The sequence below is a fragment of the Microtus pennsylvanicus genome, chromosome 21 (genome assembly GCF_037038515.1).
Source record: "Microtus pennsylvanicus isolate mMicPen1 chromosome 21, mMicPen1.hap1, whole genome shotgun sequence".
Taxonomy (NCBI): domain Eukaryota; kingdom Metazoa; phylum Chordata; class Mammalia; order Rodentia; family Cricetidae; genus Microtus; species Microtus pennsylvanicus.
Genome location: NC_134599.1, coordinates 23757537 through 23778506, shown reverse-complemented (window position 1 = coordinate 23778506; position 20970 = coordinate 23757537). Strand labels below are relative to the sequence as shown.

Genomic DNA, 20970 nt, shown 5'->3' with positions numbered 1-20970 from the left:
CTTCTGATCCCGGCCACCTCCACCCCTTCTTTATCCATGCTTTCCCATTCTTTCCATCCTGCTCAGACCCTAGATCAATAACACGTCGCTCTAGAATGTTCAATCCTAAACTTTCTACCTTTGTTTCATCTGAAGGAATCTCCTAAATATCACGGGTTATCAATTGATCATACCAAAAATCAATGACATGTCACATCCTCAGAGATTAGTGGGGATTCCCATCCACGTACTTCAGGGACCTCCACTTTGCTGAATTTCACACTCTGCTCTGTAGAGCCTTATCCCTGTCCTGCATCCTGGGCAAACACAATCATTTTTCCTGACCTCAAATTTTCCTCTGAAGTTGAAGTGTGACGAACCCCCATGGGCTCAGCCCTCTATATCCTGTTGTTCACTTAATTAGTACTGTGGTGCTTTGAAAGAAAATGGCCCCCAAAGGGAGTGACACTATTAGGAGGTGTGGCTTTGTTGGAGCAGGTATGGTCTTGTGAAGCGTGTCACTGTGGAGGCGGGTTTTGAGGTTTCATATACGCTCAAGCCATGCCCAGTAAGACAGATCACTTTCTGTTGCCTGCATATCAAGATGTAAAACTCTCATCTCCTTCTCCAGCACCATTTGCCTGCCCCCCATGTCCCTTCATGATGATAATGGCCTGACTCTCTGGACTGTTAAGCCACCCAATTAAAAGCTTTCCTTTGTAGGAGTTGCCGTTTGTCACGGTGTCTCTTCACAGCAATAGAAACCCTAACTAAGACAAATATACACCAGGATTAAATCTATACATTAACCACATGTATCTCATTATTTCTCTTGGTGGCTCTTATAACTTCTTCAAGATAACCAAGGAGTTCATGCCCCTATTTTTGAGTAATTCTTAGTTTAATTAAAATGAGAACCTTGAGCATTTATCTGGACAGACATGTGGATCTCATATCCAAACATACCATTTGATTCAGTTGGTTGCACACATCGTTTCTCAGAGGCATCCAGAACCATGGGGTGAGTGCAGAAACAGTTGTAGGAGCCCTCTGTGTTAACACACTGGCCATCGATACAACTGTGAGGGTCTTGACATTCATCCATGTCTTAGGAGGAAAAAAATACCACCAGAGAAAATTAGCAATCATTTGTGCTTCATACAGTTATCAAAGTTACCATGATGACAAATTCAATCCAGAGCCCAAGAGTTACTACATTTGAATTTACTAAACATTGTCATCCGAAGGGGACCCTGTGACTGGAAAGGGAGTCACTGAGGAAATCGCTGCTGCTGCTGCTGCTGAAATACGGTGGAATGGGACACGGTCTTTTAAAAAAAAAAATACTTTTGAAATTATTTCCTTATGCTGCGCTTTGCATAACTTTGTACATGACTTCCCGCTGAAGCCTTAAAGTCTCTGTGAGTATTTAAAACTGTCTTCTGCTTGCATGAATGACCCGACTGAACAGGAGAGTCTACAGACAAAAAGAATTCTGTGCTCTTATCGGTGACCTGGAGAGTAATTCCACAATGACTATGAACTCCTTGTCTGCCACCCGTGCAAATACAAGGATGAAAGGTTTTTATTTCTCAAACCTTGCTCAAGAAAAAGATGCACAAAACACTCATCTTTTAAAGACACAATTTAGAATCAATTACACCATTTTTATCACATGGTATTACTCTTCCCCCCCCCCCTGTGCATTTTCCCAGCACACCTTACCATATCATATTCTCTTAAAGCTTACCGAAACACTGCAATTTGACGGAATCATAGTATGTCCCCTGCTTACAATAGCATTCATACCCAGGCTGAGTGTTCAAACAGTAACCATTTTTGCAGATTTCCTCCCCAAACAGCAGGCATTCATCGGCATCTGTGGCAAAAGAAATAGGAGTATGTTTTTATTTTTCCACGAAGAAGAATCTAACCAATATCTGGTTTTAGATGAGATATTATTATGTTCAAAAGATTCTTGCAATACAGAACATAAAATTCTTAAAATTAGGCCCAATTGACAGTTGTGGAAAAATGATGAGAAATGGTTCTGATGCCACCTCACAGGCCACAGAATTAACCCTCGGCCTTCCCAGTTTCCTCTATGAACTGGACATAACATAACTGGGCCCACCGATGTATCGGGACTCATAGGATAAATACGATAATTTATGAAAAAATTCTGGACATGCTAAGGCTGCCTGTCCAGGCAGTTTGGAGCTCGTGTTATCTAGCTCTCATTTTGAAAACGGTCAACGCTGTGGAAGACCTGCTTGAATTTACACAAACGGAAAGTGGCCGAGCTGAGCACAGAACCCGTGACAGTAAGGGTCTGAATCCCATCTTCCTCCATCACTTGCAGCACTGTTAGGAGGAGGAACCGGGTTTATATCAAAGAGAATAATTAAGGTTCGTAGCATGAAGTGAAATTTAACTGCATTTCTGTAAAAACAGAGTATGTGATATTTATGACCTTGAAAACCATTCAACACATACTGCAGACCAAGCCTCCTAATCCTGTTGGACTAAATCACAGATGTATTTTAAAAACACAAATGGAATTTCTTGTCCAACTACAGAGTCCATATTATTCAAATACTAACTTTCCAAAAAAGTAGACGGATAATAAATAGACCATTTTCATAGTCTCTTTTCCAGCTATTTTCCAGTGTTCAGTATTAAACTATAATAGAAAATAATCACCATATATATCATATATATATCATAATAATATCTATAACATGGAACTGTCAAAAGTCAGTTAATGAAGAAGTGTTCATATATAAAATATTCACCAGAATAAACAGGCTATATTATTTAACAATAACACTGAAGACATAAAACAGTTGCTTTTCCATTTTCCAGTCTTCATTAGGAATCTGTGGCTATTAGCAAAATATAATAAGAAGAGTACGAAATTTATTTTTAAAAAAGGCAAGACTCTTAGCTTCACAGCTAAACATGGCAGAGAGCACTATGATAATCAAACTTACGTGCTCATGCTTTATATAATTTGGAGTGTATATCTAGGTGAAAGAATTCTTCCTACTATGGCCTTTTGTGGAAAGCAGTTATGCATATCTTATTTCATTGAAAGCTCATTGTAATTCTGAAAACATTTCTGTTTCAGAGGTGAACAGCTGGAAACTCAGAAGGATACATGACCTCTCAAGGTCACATAACTGCTGGTATTCTGACCCCAAGTCAGAGCTCCGTCCAGCATCCATAGAGACCTTCCTCCTGGGTGGAATAAAGGGCTTGGCCAACAGTTTCCACAGCCCAACAGAACTCGACCACTGCATCACCAAGCCGGGTTCCCATCCCAGCGGCTGACACACTTTGCAAACTCATCTGCATTCGATGCTGACCTTTATAGTTCTCGCTCCCAGCGTCGTAAGAGGATTCTCCAACGGGGACAAAACCTTTCCCTCTAGGGCACATTTCCGTGAACTCAGCTGATTTTTAAGAGAGACAAAACAAAACAAAAAAAAGCAATGAGTTGAAAAGGGAAACAAAGACTCAACATTTCCCTGAGTGCATGTTTTTAATCCAGTTTTGTCTTCTCAGATTCAGAAAGTTTTAAACACTCAACCAATAAATCTAGCATGATCTCAAAGTCATGGATTATGTGAGAAGACGTCCAATGATTCCAGAGGTTCATACACACACACACACACACACACACACACACACACACACACAATAAATAAGCAATGAGATGGCTCTTATTTGAGCATCTTACTGAGCCCGACTGTAACAGGGCATCCTAATGCAGGCAGACTTTAAGAACACCACATGAGCAGGCACTGTGAACACAACAGTCCGTAGACCTTACCTGTGTCCTGGACAGGGCAGGGGAAGATCTCACAGTTGTCTCCCCAGCCGGCACCTGAGGTACAACAGCATTCTTGTTTGGTGACATTGGGGGCCAGCACGTTATCACAGAGACTGGCGTCATTGAGGTTATAGTAACATTCCTTCTTTTCTTCCCTCGGCTGATGATCCACACCAGAATCTAAAGAGTATAAGAAAGAGCATGGGAGGCGGTGGCAGGGAAGAGACAGAAATCTTTAATAAATAAATAAATAAATACATAAATAAATAAATACATAAATAAATAAATAAGAAAGAGCATTGGTGGGACAGTCACGTAGAAATCAGGACAGGACAGAGACCATGGGCATATGTCCCTTCCATGTTCATGACATGAGGCCATATTCCACCTTCAGGGCCAGATTCTCCCACTTTAAGAGAAACATACACTTGAGTCCTGAATTTCGGTAGGTTTCTAATAGACTCCAGAGTTAAAATCTGTCAAAACCATTTCTTTTTACGCTAACCAGTTGCTTTATTCTTGTAAATTTAGCCATGAAGAGTTTCCATAGCTGCTTTTTTTTTTTTTTTGCCAACCAGGATCATTCTTTACAGAGTTGTAACACCTACTGAAATTATTGAAATTTCCCTCCAAATGGGACCAGAGATCAGGGGCCACATGTGATAGTTAACCCTTCAGCAGTTATTTAGATCAACCAACCATGCCCCAAGTCAGTTCCGAACAGTGCATATTGGAAGATACATAGAAAAATAACGTGGTAACCTGGAGACCATAAAACAGCCTTTCATCCCTGAAAATCTAACTAGTCACGTGATGCAACTCTGAAAGAGGCTGTGAGTTCTAGCAAAGTTGCAGTGTAGGACTGCAAGTCTGAGTTCACACAGGCCCTGAAGGAAAGCATATTCTAACTGACTCATTTTCTCTATGACAGGGTGATATGAAAGAATGCAAATCATAAGAATAAAATCTACTCATTTTCAGAAGATAAAATATAAACGATGTCATGATTAGATTTGAATTGTCTTTACATACTAGATGATTATATTGTGACAGGACCTGGAAGGTAATATCATTTCTTCCACCAAATGCTATAGGTTTTAAATGATTGCCTATGGTCCAGTTGTAATTAATCAATTATAGTTTTCATTTCATACTGCACAAAAGAGCTAACAATGGCTATCACAATTGCTTAGCATACCATCAACACAATGTTTCCATTATAGTACTACCATTTTGGATTATCAGGTCCAAAGAAACCTCAAAAGAGAATACTTATCAGTGAGGGGAAGACCCACTGTTGAAGTTGGTAGGTCACGATATGGGGGACATTTAATGAGTTCTTTTCACAATCGTTTGCTATGTATCAGTTTTGTCAGGGTCAAGTTGATCTTCATGAGCTTCAATGATATACTAAGCCATTTAAGGGCATTTCTAGAGAGAGTGTTCATAAAATGCCACCAGGAAAACTATTGCCTTCCTTCCTCTTATAAAACAAGCAAAGAATCAAATAGACCTTCTCAATCCATGCTACTATCCAAGCAGATAGTCAAGGAGAACGTCAAAGATCCTTCTAGAACTGTACTTCTTGATTCTCTCTTTGACAGATTTTGGGTTTGAACCCTAAATGAGTATGGACAGCATGTGGTACCCCAACCAAGACCAAGAGTCTAGGAAAAGACTAAATGCTGACTCCCATGTGTCAGTTTGCATGGACTGGGTGGGTAAACCCCCCACCCCCTTGACTGAACCCACTTTCTTCATGCTCATGCAGGATGGACTTTTACTCCTGTTTGGATGGCAGCCATTTTGATCAGAAGGGCTCCAAGCCTTAGGAACAGAGTTCTTGGGGAAAACCAAAAATAGTCACTTAAAATGATTATGAAGTCAATTCCAGAAACCTTATAGGAAAATTTACAAGTATTTCCCATAATATTTTCAATAAATTTGCAATATTGCTGCTAAGCTTTGCTCTCTTACTATGCTCAGTTAGTCTAAAAATGGTCGCTATTAAGTAACATATTAAAAAAACAAATCAGGAAAGCAGCAGCTTTATAATAGGTGAAGTTTAAAAAAGATCAATAATATTTCCCTTATTTACAAATTTAGAGCATGTCTGATTTATTTTAATAAAATGTAGTATTATGTAGAAGAGCCCCAATGTTGCTAATAAAAAAAACAGGGTTCATTTCAAATCAAAGCATGACAATTTATATGCATATACGTGCATATGTAATTTACATACATAGTACATGTTTTGTGTTCTTTTTTACATTTACATTATAGAAAGCAACAAAATTATCTTCGTGCTTTGTCTTGCACTAGAAGAAGGTGGAGATTATTACATAAGAGAAGTGATCAACAATACAATTGTATTATTCAGATTTTTTTCAAATGCTGCTTTTATTTTCTTTCCAAGCTCTTTGAGAGTGCAGTGTTTACACAGCTGAAATGGAGAATGAGGCAAGCCTTCATCCATGTTGGAAAGAAAAGCAAATTCTTTTTCAAAAACTGATCCAAAAAGGTCATTCTGGGAAAAAAAATACAACATCCCCATCTCCCAGACCTTTAAATGATCAACTTCCTGGAGTCTTTTTCCATTGGGAGTAAAAAAAAATCTCTGATCAGTGTGTGTGTGTGTGTGTGTGTGTGTGTGTGTGTGTGTGTGTGTGTGTGTGTATGCGCGCACACACGTGTGCAAGAGTGACAAAGAATGTGTACATGCATGTATGCACACACACATTAATTTTTCTGGTGAGTTTCTGTGAGGTTGGACCACTGTTGCCAGGAGCAGACAGGTTCCATTGGGAAATGATTTTCTACAGTCACGCCAATGGCTGTGAGAAGTGTTAGGAATGAAGGGAATGGCTGTTGCGTTTCTATCCTCTTCTATCGGTAAGATTGGCCGTGCCACATCCCACGCCACAGACTTCTAAGAAACATTACTTTTCTGGCATTTTCAGACTGGTTTTTTTTTTCTCATTTGTTCTTGTTATCTGGCCTGTCATTTGGGTATGAAGATCTTTATGTACACCTTTATCTAAGCTATATTTTTGGTGATAGCAAGAATACCAACATGGTTTTGACACTTTCAACTGATGTTTCTTTTTGTTTGATTTTAGTGACTGGGATCTACAGGACCTCATACATGCTAGGCCAGTGTTCTACCACCGAACCATAGCCCCAGCCTCAGGTGGATCTGTTTTGAAGGAACTGTTCCTGAAGCTCTTTTCAGGTGAGAAATGAAATAACTGCACTCCATGGGTGGGGCAGGTAATGGCACCTCCACCTTCTGCAGGAGGAAACCCAGGTTGTTGCCAAGCGTCCAGCTCTCTTCGGGATATGACATCTTAGCATATCAAGTTACCTACATTTGTTCTGCTCTTCCTTCGCTCTCTTTATGATAAATGAGGAGAAGGCACAGGCGACCTTTGCTGGGGTGGAGTCATCTGCAGAGCCTCCTATGGCGTGAACACAGGAGCTCTGCTTCCTCTGCTCCGCACAGGAGGGAGGGCCAGTAGCTGCTGTGTGGCCCAAGGAGCCCTTGGGATCACTCTTTTGGCTTGGCTAGTAAGGGTGTGGATGTTCACTCACAAAGGCTGTTATCTATTTTTGTCTTTCCTCAACACGTCTGACCCTAGAGTCTGCTGATAGGGTGAGATGATCTAGAATGTTTTGATTTCATTTATTTAAAGCGGAAGGCGGACCTTGTGTTCCCCTTCCATTGTATTTGCAGTATAGTCTGAAGGTCTCTGCAAGCTGTTTGCCCCCCATACTGCTTATGCACAGCAACCATTCTTAAGGCCTTCAAGAGAGCTAGCCTTCTCCACGCCCTTTAGAGAGAGCCGGTCACAAGGGCCAAAGAGAAACGTGGCAGAGGGGGCACATTTCAGTCAAAAGTGCCCAATTTCATACTGCTCACAGTCCTGAGAGGACCAATTTATCAAGCTCCACGGAAGTGGTGATGTTCAGTGAGTTACTTCTAAAAGAATCACCCAGAAAACTTGATCCTCTGCTCTAGTTGGAAAATTCCACCAGGCACTTATGTTTTATGTCACCTCATATTTTGAGAGCAAGGCAACTAACTCTACAGTAATCTTTCAAGGCATAGGAAAAAATGGAATTTGCCAGTCGATGGTGGCACACACGCTTAGTCCCAGCACTAGGGAGGCAGAGGTGGGTGGACCTCTGTGAGTGTGAAGCAAGCCTGCTCTACAAAAAGAGTTCTAAGACAGTCTGGGCTGTTAAACAGAGAAACTTTGTCTCGAAAAAAAAATGGAATTTAAGAGATGAACACACAGTGTTTCTCTAGTTTTCTCACTAGAGAACTTGCAATGGGGAGAAAGGTATCTTTTGTTTTTGAAAGCAGGACTAAGGAGAGGGCTGTGGCGAATTCCAGAAGTCACCAACAACAGAATGTGAAGAAACGTAGGGAAGAAGTAAGACCACCATAAGGTGGGTGGTAAGCTCAGATGGAAAAGATACAAAAATCTAGAAAGTAAAACACAGAAAACACCACTTAAAAAACCATACCAGTGCAGCTCCTGCTGACTCCTTGTTTTGTTTTTATGACACAGGGTGGCTTCTGTGCATGGTTTCTCAGGCTTTACCATCCTCCTGCCTTAGCCTCCTAAGTGTTGGTATCACAAGCATGTGCCACCAGAGCCAGAAGTCCTAACTGGTTAGAGTGTGTTGGGGGCCATGTCAGTGAGAGCTGTGTGCACTGGGCTGGAGAGTTCATTCCTGGGCATCATTCAGACCTAGGTCACAATGCAAAGAACCCACTGGAAAAAGCTATCAGAGAAGGTTGCCTGGCAGAAGTGGCATCTTAATTTAGTTTTTGAAAAGATGTATTAAGGAGAGAAAAAAATATAAGCAGCAGATTAAGGTATGACTGGGGCATAAAAAGTAAACTCTCCCTGTGTTTGCATGGGCAGAATGCAGTGTGGGAGGGTCCACAGAAGGCATGTTAGCGGAGAGACTGAGTGCTAAGTATGATACCTGGTGAGTAATTCCATAGAATGTGACCCTGAGAGATGAGAATGGTTCAGAAATGTATTGATAGATAGTGTGTCAGGTGGTAGGCACGGCCATACCTACTGGAGTACCTGGCAGAGTTCTGAGAGAATTACCTGAGGACCTCGCATTTAAAAAGGACTTGTTAAGTAGCTGTCAGAATAAATAAAGCTTTTGTTGTTGTTTTTGTTTGTCTTTTGTTCTTTTCTGATGGAGACACGGGAAAGATGATGCCCAAAACATTGGCCATCACTGAATGTGGACTTTCTGCTGCAGGCTATGACAGGCTACTGCTTTGGTTTTGTTTGCTCCAGTAAAGGGTTAGTAGGGAAGGGGAGCCTTGGAGGGCTACCGGCTGGAGAGAAGGTAGATTGAAAACATCAGCCATGTTAGCAGAAACTGGAAAAGCTGGGGAGAAAAGTGAGCAGAAAGAGATGAAGGAGGGAACTCCTGACAAAGCAGAGCTGTGTGGAGAGGAAAACCTGGGAGGCGGGCACCCTAGGCTGATGGTGAGTGGGAGGCACCTCAAGAGGGGGGGGGGGAAGGCAGGAGTCACACCAACACAAGCTCATCCTGAATTACAGGGACACACGGCATCAGCACTGAGAGGCTGGACTGTGCCACCAAGGTCACATTTGAGGCAACAAGTAAAATTTCCAAAAAGCTTCAGAAGAGGCACAGATAGTCCTCTTTAGACCCAAGTAACAAATTCCAGACTGGAAAAGGTATCCTCAGTACAGTGGTATGGGCTGCTAGTCGGAGATGGTTATGTGGGAGCAGTTGGCATTTGTACGCCCCTTCAGAGAGGCGAAGGATCAGTACAGTGACACATAGTTCCAGCTGGAAGGCCTTTCTTTGTGGAAAGGGAGACGGCCAACGAAAACACCAAGTAAGCTGAGACAGCGAGAAACAAAGAACATGGTGGGGACATGATCAGAGAAAAGCCACCAAAGTAGATGTGGATCCATGTTTTTAAAGAAAGGTGTTATGTATTGTCGGGTGATGGCGGTGCACACCCTTAGTTAGTCTCAGCACTCGGGAGGCAGAGGCAAGTGAACCTCTGAGTTCAAGGGTAGACCAGCCTACAGAGTAAGTTTCAGGACAGCCAGGGTTGCATGGAGAAACCGTGTCTCAGAAAGAGAAAAACGAGAGGGGGGGAGGGAAAGGGAGAAGGATAGGGAGAGGGAGAAGGGAGAGGGGAGAAGGGAGAGGGGAGAAGAGAGAGGAGAAGAGAGAGGAGAAGAGAGAGGAGAGAGGAGAGAGGAAGAGGAAGGGAAGGGAAGGGAAGGGAAGGGAAGGGAAGGGAAGGAAGGAAGGAAGGAAGGAAGGAAGGAAGGAAGGAAGGAAGGAAGGAAGGTGCTATGACTTAGAAAGTAACAAAGTGGGTGGAGCCTGGGGAGATGTGCATCAGTTAAGTGGTGCAAGCGCAGGGAACTGAGTGTGGGTGTGGAGAATTCACGTAAAAAGCTGGGCATGGCAGCATGATGGGGGATTCCCCTCTGTATGATGTCTTGGGCCTGCACAGGGCAGAATAGAGGTAGGTGGGGAAAACTAAACTGAATGCTGGGAGAAAGCAGGCAGAGTCAGTGAGCCACCATGGAGGCACCAGAGGCTGAGGCAATCATTCAGTGGTTAAAGCATTTGCCAGGCAAGCTTGGGGGGCCAGGTCAGGATCCCAGAACCCAAATAGTGAGTAACCTGTCATTTTAACCTCAGAAAGTGGAACTGGGGATCGCCAGGATGAGCCAGCTAACAAGACACCCTACCTCAATGAATAAGATGTAAGAGCAATGGAAAATGATTCTTCACATCAACCTTGTACCTATATACAAGCATATGTGTGCATGTGCACACACACACATGAAAAAGAAAATACTTTTAAGAAAGAAATAGCGAGAAACTCTGGCTCAAAAAAAAAAAGCAAATTTTATGGTCTAGACAGGTACCCTAAGGTCATATAAATGAATCACTTCTTGATGCCGTTAAAACATTCTAGCAAAACCAACTGTAGTTAAAAAGATCACTCTTTAAGAACAGACCACACAGGGAAGTCGATTTCACTCATATGTCTGAGATGTAGCTGACTGTAACACTCCATACTGACTTACCATTCACAAATGACACTGCCTATATGATTTCACTCAAAATTCACAGAGCTCTGGGAAGTAAATGAAACATCTCACCCTATTTTGTAAGTGAGAACCCTAAACACAAACACCCAGATGTTGAGATGACCACATTTACATAGCTAAGAAGAGGTGAGCGGACTAGACTCCGGCTTTCCCACCTAAAACATTACAGATAATTTTAGAGAAAAATCTCTAAAATTTCCAGAAAGGCCTATGACCATCTCTTCATATATTCTCGCCCTCTCCCTCTATAGAGCACCATCATTGGAATGCCTTATTTTTAAATTTAATATTGTACCATGTGCATTTGCCTTTAGCATGACTACCAACCTTCATAGAGATGGATAATGCTATAATATTATGATGTGCTATGTTAATACATCTCAAATAAAAATGTGGGTAAGGCTTCACTCTGGAAATGGAACCAAGGACAGAGAAGAAAAGGGCGGTGTGGTTATTTAGGGCCTGCCAGAGTTTCATTTTGGTTTTTGGTACTGAAGGTACAACTAAGTAAAAGCCTTTGCCATGTAGGTGGCATGGGGTGGTTACTGGAACGAACAGCAACCCTCTCTCAGTGAAACCTGCCACCTTCCCTTCAAATGACATGTTTAAATTAGCGTCCAATTAATTCTGTACCCCTTCCCTTTCCACGGTTGATCATTGAGAAAAATGTATGGATAAAAATACCGGCACACGTCACTCCCCATGACTTACAAAAATAGTTCTTTTACACAGAACATTTGTCTCCTATACATGACAGTGAACTCTCTTATGGGAGGATGGATAGCCCTGAGATTTAACCAGAAAGTAAAATAGCCTAAGTGTGTCATTTTATTTGGCTCACAAGGGACTGCTTGATCTTTTGCTTTATAAGAAACACAACAAAACAAACAAAAGAACTCACACACAACTAAGTTACAGCTACATGGAACCAACTAAAGGAGTGACCTACAATCTGAAAGGTGACTAATTTATCTGGAAGGCTGTCAGCTCTCATTTCAATTTATTCAGTGACAACATGGCCTAAATCAAATTTTAAACAAATGTAAACATAGCAACTCTCTAGGCCAACTGCTGGGAAAAGCCTCAAGAGTTCCAAGTGGAAGTCTCTGTAGACCCTGTGTGGCCCGTTCTGCTGCTTTTCATTTAGTGAAGTGACAGACAAGTCTCTCCAAGGGCCAAGCGAGGAGGCTGATGTAACTTGGTGAGATGAAGCCATGTTAGACACTAGCTGATGGCATCCTAGCTTTTAGGCAATGCTCGGCAAATGTCCTCAGCATTCTGAATCCTTTACCTATGGTGTTGCTGGGTTGGAAAGAACACCAGAGGCCACTTAACCCTAACACCCATCACCTGCATCCTCATTATGCTGATATGGCATAGAGAGAGCATGGAAGCTACCTGTGCTGGCTAGTTTTATGTCAGTTTGACACAAACTGAAGTCGTCTGTGAGGAAGGAACCTCGATTATGAAAATGCCTCCAGAGGAGTGGCCAACTGTAGGCAAGTCTGTAGAGCATTTTCTTAATTAGTGATTGATGAGAGGAAGGCCTGAGCCGTTGTGCGTGAGACCACCCCTGGGCTGGTGGTTCTGGGCTCCACTAGAAATCAGGCTGAGCAAGCCATAAAGAGCAAGCCAATAAGCAGCACTCCTCTCTGGTCTCTGCATCAGCTCCTGTCTCCAGGCTCCTGCCCTGTCTGAGTTCCTGTCCTGACTTCCCACACTGATGGACTGCTACTTGGAAGTGTAAACTGAAACAAATCCCTTCCTCCCCAAGTTGCTTTGGTCGCGAGGTCTCATCACAGTGCTAGTAACTCTCTAACTAGGACACTTCTAGAGGCAGAATTATGTCAGGACATGTCTGTCTTACTCACGTCCTAAGCCTGGGTCAGTCCTTTCTCAAGAGACACCCTCCAACCCCCGCATGGTGCCCCCACAACTCACCTTCAGTGACCCGGGAACGGCACTGCCCAGTCATGGGACTATATTCTTGGCTCTCGTCCGCACATACACACAGGAAGGACCCTTCCACGTTTTCACAGAAAGCTTCCCCGCATACACCACTGAGCAGCTCACATTCGTTCACATCTGGAAAAAGAGAACACAGACCACGTAAGATGTGCGGGTCTCTCCTGACAGCTCTACCAGCTGTGCCAGGGCCATCAGTGGCTGCTGGAAATGAGCTGATCTCCAGGGAGCCCTTGAATTCGTCCTTCCCGGGAAAGGACCCCTGCAGGCAGAGCTGGACAACTTGGCCTGGATGAAAGGATGGTGCAAACACGCGGACCATGTTCTCAACTCCAATTCTAGTTTTAAGGAACAGCCTGGGATCTCACTGGGAGTGCAGTGTGAGCCCTTTGATTATCCAGCACTGTCTTCCTCCCTTGTCGGCACATGAACACACAAAGGAGCCAGAATTCTACTCCTGGATCATCATTCAAGGGAAAACCAGAAGCATCGGCACTTGGGTGATCCAAACTTAGATTTAAGATGTAAGCTTTTAAAACATACTTACATGTTGGGAAATACATTTCAGCCTAAATTAACAATAGAACTTAGGCTCACCAGGCACAAGTGAATATTTGTCAGGGAACATTCGTCTAGTCAGCAAAGCCGACTGGTCCAATAACTAGTGATCAATTCCACTGTCTTTTCTTAGTCTTTCAATGTTCCCGGTGTAACCTCTCCCTTGATGAATGTTTCCTTTGTATATGTAAATCCATGGAATTAAAGCAAAGTCAAAAGATTTGCTTAACGCAAATCCGAAGTTCATAGGCCCCAAACAAAGGCTCTTTATTCATCTTACTTTGTCCAATAGTACCATTTACCTTTCTGTTCCTCAAAAGTTTTCCTGGTGACTTCCTCAGTCTGGAAAGCATCCACCCAACTCTGAAATGCTCTCCTCTCTTCTTCATTAACAATATACATACCAGCTTTCATAATCATACCCTGAAAAATCTTAATAAATCTTAATAAATTTAAAAATGTGAGCAATTAGCAGGAGTGGGGAAAACATCTTGTTTTTCCTTGTATACTGAGTTTGCTTTGCTTTCTGTTGTGTTTTGGACAGGTTTGTGAATCTTGAAGTTTCAGACTTCTACCTAACTTATCCATAGACAGATATAAACCCAATAACCTGGGTTTCACTTGTAAAGCAATGCAGAATCGAAGTCTTTAATCAACACGGTTATACTTTCCATCAGAAAAGTTGACTTTGGAAATTGGCTGGTTCACGTTTGCTAATTTTAGGTATGTAATATCAAATGAGATTCTACTTTCCAGGGCATACCAGCAACATGGCTGTCGCAAGCTCTTCCTCCAGGCCGCATTCATTTGATCAAGAGGTATGTCTTAGCTTACTCATGTAGATTCCCCAGTGAAGGTATGACCTTGAGTCAGGCCAGCCCAGCGCCCGCCTTTATAGAAGTTACCTCAGTCAGAGAAATAAGTAAGGAAATTTCACAGGCTTTAGGGAATGCTGGGAATTAAAGGAAAAGACCTCTGAAGAAGTGTGTAGTACTGATTCTTCCATGAGGGGGTATGTTGGAGAAATGTCATTTGAACCTAGATCCGAATGATGAACAGATAATGGGAGATGGGAACAGGCCCAAGTAAGAGGAAACAGCACAGTCAGAGATCAGATACACGATTTCACCTCTGAAAGGCTATGTAATGTTCTTTGAGGAGAAGCACATTCAGCAAGTATTCTGTCAACATCTCTTTTTAAAAATTTTATCATTATTGTTTTATGTGTATGGATGTTTTGTTGGCATGTATGTCTGTGCACCACGTACATACTTGGTGCCCTTAGAGGCCAGAAGTGGGTGTCAAATATCTAGAGTTACAAATGGTTGTGAACCACCATGTGGGTGCTGGAATTGAGCCCATGTCTTGCATAAGAGCAGCCAATGCATTTAACTAGTCCCTAGTTAATATCTCTTAAACAATGATTTAAAAAAACCAAGAAAATGATATTTATTGAGCTTATCAAAATAGCAGCCAACATCCATTCTGTAAGGGGGTGTTCTATGTGCCAGACTGGAAAATCAATATAGTTCAGGCATACATATTTGTCCTTTCAGAATGAATGGTAAGCAGGGGCTTTGGAGCCCTGTAGAGTCAGCAACTGATATTCCAGTATGAACAAGCAAACAGCACATACAGAGCACTTGCAGTAGGTCAAATGTTATGCCCAGGGGAGATTAACTACCGTGGAAGAAGCAAGTGATAGGCAGCAAGTGACCAGTGGTGTGTTCAACCACAAGCAGCCTAATGTCATGGGCACAGGAATGCTGTGTGGAGCTAGGAAAGTGTGGAGCTAGGAAAGTAAGACTCACATCAAGGCCTATGAGTCAACACATAAACAAACTCCACTATTATTTTACTGGTACTGGGGACTGGGCATACACAGTTCTCTTATATTTTAGGTACGTGTTCCACTGCTAAACTATATTTCTTAGTTAAATTTTGATTTTGAAACATGGTCTTGTTGTTACCGAAGCTGGCCTTCAATTTACTTGAAATCCTCGGGCTTCATCCTCCAGAACAGCTGGGAAGACAGGCTTGCACTACCAGCCCATCTACATTCACCTTAGATAGTCTCATAGGACACTCTTAGCTGTATTGTTGAGCAGTTATACTTTCGTGTAATTCTTTAACAGTGATGTGTAGTTTTTGATTTGGCATTGTTTATGTGAATTTGTGAAAGCTACATGGCTGCTTCCTGACCATTTTTCTGTAATTAGGGATTAACTGCCTTTTCATCATGAATACCAGAAAATCATTTACAGTTCAAGCTTCTGTAAGCTTTGCCATCCAGGTTGGATCTGGATGATAAGTGAACTAGTGCTTGACTGGCAAATGCCAGAGCAAGTTAGTCATTGCTTTTGCCTTAAAGGGCACCTGCCTTGTGGCAAACACAGCTTTTCTCTCTATTCAGAAGAATAAAGAAAAAGTTGCATAATGTGTTTTTGGCAGAGGCCACTCTTTCATTTCCAGGCTGCCCAGACCCAAAATAATCACACAGAAAACTGTATTATTAAAACACTACTTGCCCTATTAGTTCACACTTATTGGCTAGCGCTTATATTTTAAATTAACCCATTTCTATACATCTGTGTATTGCCATATGGTTGTGGCCTACCGGTAAGGTTCCATCTGGCATCTGGTGTCTGTCTCCTGTGGCAGCTACATGGCTTCTCTCTGACTCTGCCTACTTTCTCTATATATCTTTTCTAGTCTGGCTATATTCTGCCCTACTATAGGCCCAAAGCAGCTTCTTTATTAACCAATGGTATTCACAGCATAACTGAGGGGAAGCCCACATCAATGTGTAAAGCTGGAGATTCTGTAACTTCCCTCTCCCTCCTTTCCCTATGAAACTGCTTTAACAGAAAGCGTGTTTCATAACAAGTTTACACAAATCACAGCTGATCAGAATATGAAATATGAGCTATGAGCTCTCCTCTATGAGTATGTGTTGGACTACATTCTGGGACATCTTATAGCATCTTTCCCGGCCCTGTCTATCCCATAGCAGTTGCACAGTCGGAAGCATTATTGTGCTGGCGTCATTCCCGGAAACGGAAGCTTGTGCCAGTACTTTCCTTAAACGTGCTGCTTAATGAGGTGTGTGCCAAAGATGGGCAAGCTGTACCCCACGGTAGACTTCATTACCTGGGGACAAGAGACTACTCAGATTCACACTCGGATAGGTTTAAACAGCTGTCCTTTAAAATGGCCCCAAATAACTCACACTTCTCTCTTGATGTCCCCTTCAGAGGCCAAAGCACATACAATTTTCACAGTCTCAAATTCTATGATTAAAAAAAAAATCAAACCACAGTGAAAAGTTTCCTGCTTGAATTCGCCTCTTTGTGATGATGTTCATTTCTGTTGGAAAAGATACATGGAACACGATGAGGGGAGGAAACAGAACGAAAACCGAAAACTCACCCACACACCCTTGCCCATCCTGTGGGGCCTGAAAGCCCTGATAACAGAGGCAGCGGAAAGAGCCAGCTGTGTTGTCACAGAACCCATGGCTGTCACACACAGTGTTGTTTACACATTCATCAATATCTGCAAAAGAGACACGGGACATCAGACAGGAAATAAACTCAGACCGACAAACGCCAGGCATGGAATGGATAAGGAAAGGCACTCTGTTATATCATGATTAACAGGAAAATCATGTCCACACAAAAAGAACCTTAAAAACATCGTACATGTTAATAAAACATTTTGACGAAAATGGGTTAGTAACTAAACTACTGGGGTCTATGAGAAAACTTTGACTTGTCCTCAGGAAATATTTTCTCGCTGAAATGACTGCCACAATTAGCCATGGTCAGTATTTCTTAAATGTTTTCGAGTCTTTATTTCCAGAGACAGCTTTATTTTCCTACAGAGGAAAGTGCTGTCGCCTCTAGGAACTTCTTTCTTTTTGGATGCTATATCATCATTATGGAAAAGAATGGGCCTCCTGCTAACAATGCCATGTATGCATATCATGCTCTTGGTTCATATCCACCCTCCCACGACCCTTTCTCAAATACCCTTGTCTATCTCCAGTTCTGCTACTTAAAAATATATAGATTCTGCCTATGAGAGAAAATATGTGGCATTTTTCTTTCTGAATCTGGTTTATTTTAGGTACCACGACAATCTCCAGCTCCACCTGTTTATGAAAATGACATAATTTCTTTCTTTTTATGGCTGAACAAAACTCTATTGTGTATATACACAATATTTTCTGCCATTCATTTGCTGACGGACATCCAGGCTGGTTGCATGACTTGGCCATTGTGACTAGTGCTGCAATAAACATGGATGTCCAAATATGTCATGTGTTGACTTAGGACCCTTTGGGTATACAAGGAATCATTATATCTGGGTCATATAGTTCTATTTTTGAGGAATCTCCACATGGATTTCACAGCAGCTGGGCTAGCTTATATTCTCCCTGGCAGTGTAGAAAGAATCTTCATCCTTCACCCTTTGTATCCTTCCTGTTATTCGGTATTTGTATTCTTGACCATGCATGGCCTTTCTGACTTGGGAACACGGAATCTCAATACAGTTTTTGAAAAGATGCTTCTTTACTTTCACATGTATAAGAGTTTCTGCCTGTGTGGATGTATGTGTACCATGTGGATGCAGTGCCTATGCAGGCTAGAAGATGACATCAAGTTCCCTGAACCTGGAGTTGCATGTGCTTGTGAGCCACCATGTGGGTGCCGGGAATCAAACTTGGATCTTCTGAAAGAGCAGCCTGTGCTCTTAACAATTGAACAATCTCTCCAGCCCCCTCAATGCACTTTTCATAGCCACTTTGGGGGGATACAGTAAATGCTAATGATAGCTCTAACTGTGGAGTTGTAGGAGGGAGAAAACAGTGGTTTACATAGCTCTATAGATTGCTATGATTGAGGGAGAATCTGATGAACCGTTACTCATGAGAAAACCTATGTGTCACTAGGTTACAAGATCCCAAATGCCAGTTACCCCACAGGATTACCTACATCACAATAATTAACATGTTCCTATAAATGTCATATTTACAACAGACTTCTAGCTAGAGTCCCTCTTTATCTTTCTAGGGACCATCTCCACGGTCCTCCCCTACCCACTTTTTCATTAGCTACCATGCACGCTTCCAGCTACCAAGCTTTCTGCTCTTTCTACCTCAGAACACAACAGTCCCCCAAATACAGGGTTTTGGAGAAACATTTAAGAAATATACATGAAAAAAATTTTATTTTCATGGTAAATCAGCATATAACAAAGGAAATGTGAGAATTAAGCACCACATACCAGGATTTAGTTTTAGAGGAGTTGACATTAGTAAGATTGACCATTTCAGTTCTAAAGCTCGTAAAATTAAGTTGTAAGATGCATGATAGAAGACAAAGAAGATTTATCCAACAAATTTTCTTATTTCCTTTCCAAATTGTCAGATACTGATATTATCAAGAATAAAGTCAGACTACCTCACATTTTGATTAAAACATGTAAGTTATTAAATCAAAGTTTCCTTATTTTTTCTCAATTCTATGAAAGCCGTCCCTTCTACTTTCAAAGCTGGGTCCTTCTCATCCTGACTGGTCTGTGCTCATGCTGGTCCACCTCTGCATCCTTCTCCAGCATCTTCAATTACTCTCCTCCCTGCTCCTCCCCTCACTGCTTTTGAAGTGTTAACATAGTTTGGAAAATCTTTCTCTTAATCTCACCTCCATCTGCTACTTTTCTCTGGCATGAATGCAAAATGTTTTGTTAGCGTTGTCTACACTCCCAGCCTTATTTCCTGATGCAGCCACTCTTCGGCATATGTGAGCGATTAGTTTCCAAACCCAAGGATGCCCACTTCCTCTATAGAAACTAGCATTGTATTTGCAAATAACATACACATATCCACACATCCTCTCATATACTTAAATTTAATTTTTTAGATTTATTTACTTTTATGTGCATGGGTATTTTGCCTACATAGATATATGTGTACCACAAGTGGGCCTGGTGGCCATAGATGCCAGAAGAAGGTGTTGGTTCCCCTTGGAAATGGAGTTACCAGTGGTTATGAGTCATCATGAAGATGTCAGGTATCAAACCTCGATCATTTGCAGAGCAAGAGCTCTCAACCAGTGTGTCATCCCTCTACCCCACCCCACCCCCATATTTGTAAGACCTTCTCTTTTTTTTAGTGTTGCAATAGATTCCCGGACCTCATGAAGGTCAGCCAGGTACTCTACCAATGAGCTACCATCCCCAGCTCATCCCACAGACTCCCTGTGACACCCAATGTATTGTACATTCTATACAAACAGTTGTTATACTGTATTGTTTAAGTACTAAAAGCAAGAGGATGGTCTGAATGCGCTCAGCTCAGATGGGACTTTTTCAAGTATTTTGGGATCTACTCTTAGCTGAACTTGAGAGCACAGAACTCAAGGACACACTTTACCAGTGTACAGAAATAATGGCAAAGGTACACATTATCAGTATGTTCCAACAATGTCTATGAAGATTAAAGAAGCATCCACAAAGCACTGACTGGGGGACATAAGATGCATGTCAACCCTCACCATCATTAGCACGCTTCCTCCCCAGGGACCTACAATCTCTGGAACTTTGTCCTTCTGAAACACAGATGCTGCAAAGAGGCACCCCTTATACCCGAAGCCCAGGTCAGCCCCCATTGCCGTCTAAGTCTGGGGAACACCCACACCTTGAACACTCTTTCCAGGTTCCGCATTATCCTTTTTCTACTTTCCATGTAGGTGGATGTCTGACAGAGCTCAGAATTCCCGGGATCTACTGCATGCTAGATAGACTTCCCCGTCTACCCTCCTAGACGCTAAGCTCCAAAGACCAGAGTCCTTGGGGTCAAAGGTTTCATCTTCAACCACAATCCTTCCCCCCAAGTACACTTCTTATTCTTATCTATTTTTATTTGATTTTCTGCCATAATCTTGATCAAGCTTACAGTTGAATTTAAAAAGAGACCTTAAAGCCTCTACCTGATAATGGGTGAGCATTCTCTCTCATTCCATTCTTCCTTCCCATCTGAACTTGAATAGAAAGCCCAGGACAAAGATTTCACATCTAAATCTTCCTCATGGCATCTACTGCAGCACATTGGTTGGACTGATCTGAACTCCCCAAAAGCTGAGATTACAGCTGGTTTACTGTCCTCATGGCGTCTACTGCAGCACATTGGTCGGACTGATCTGAACTCCCCACACAGCTGAGATTACAGCTGGTTTACTGATTGCAACCTTGAGGAGGAATTCTTTCCTGACACTGACTCACTTAACACTGGCCACCGCTAACTCTGGACTTCCTGAAGTGGGCATCTGTCAAAGAGATTATGTTGTTCTTCGCACCGCAGGCTTTTAGGGGTTGTAAGTTCAGCAAGTCTTCAGTTACCATTTACATGCTGATGGATTCCCAGTCTCTCTCGGTGCTTGAGTTCCGTCCTGTTGAAACATTTATCTAAGACCAAATAGTCACGTC

At 42.2% G+C, this 20970-nt stretch overlaps 1 protein-coding gene across 9 annotated transcripts in view; it reads right to left on the bottom strand.

The window, feature by feature from the left end:
* The window catches only part of Ltbp1 (latent transforming growth factor beta binding protein 1), a 381235-nt gene that overhangs the window by 25372 nt on the left and 334893 nt on the right, over positions 1–20970 (bottom strand). For 6 of the 9 annotated variants that reach the window (XM_075955859.1, XM_075955860.1, XM_075955862.1 and 3 more), the window contains 6 exons: positions 16912–17037; positions 12901–13044; positions 3815–3994; positions 3348–3434; positions 1730–1858; positions 946–1086 (listed from right to left, as the gene is read on the bottom strand). In XM_075955859.1, the coding sequence (XP_075811974.1) occupies positions 946–1086; positions 1730–1858; positions 3348–3434; positions 3815–3994; positions 12901–13044; positions 16912–17037 (807 nt within the window). The remainder of the gene's footprint in view (positions 1–945; positions 1087–1729; positions 1859–3347; positions 3435–3814; positions 3995–12900; positions 13045–16911; positions 17038–20970) is intronic. The other 3 variants (XM_075955861.1, XM_075955866.1, XM_075955867.1) reach the window with 1 other exon arrangement.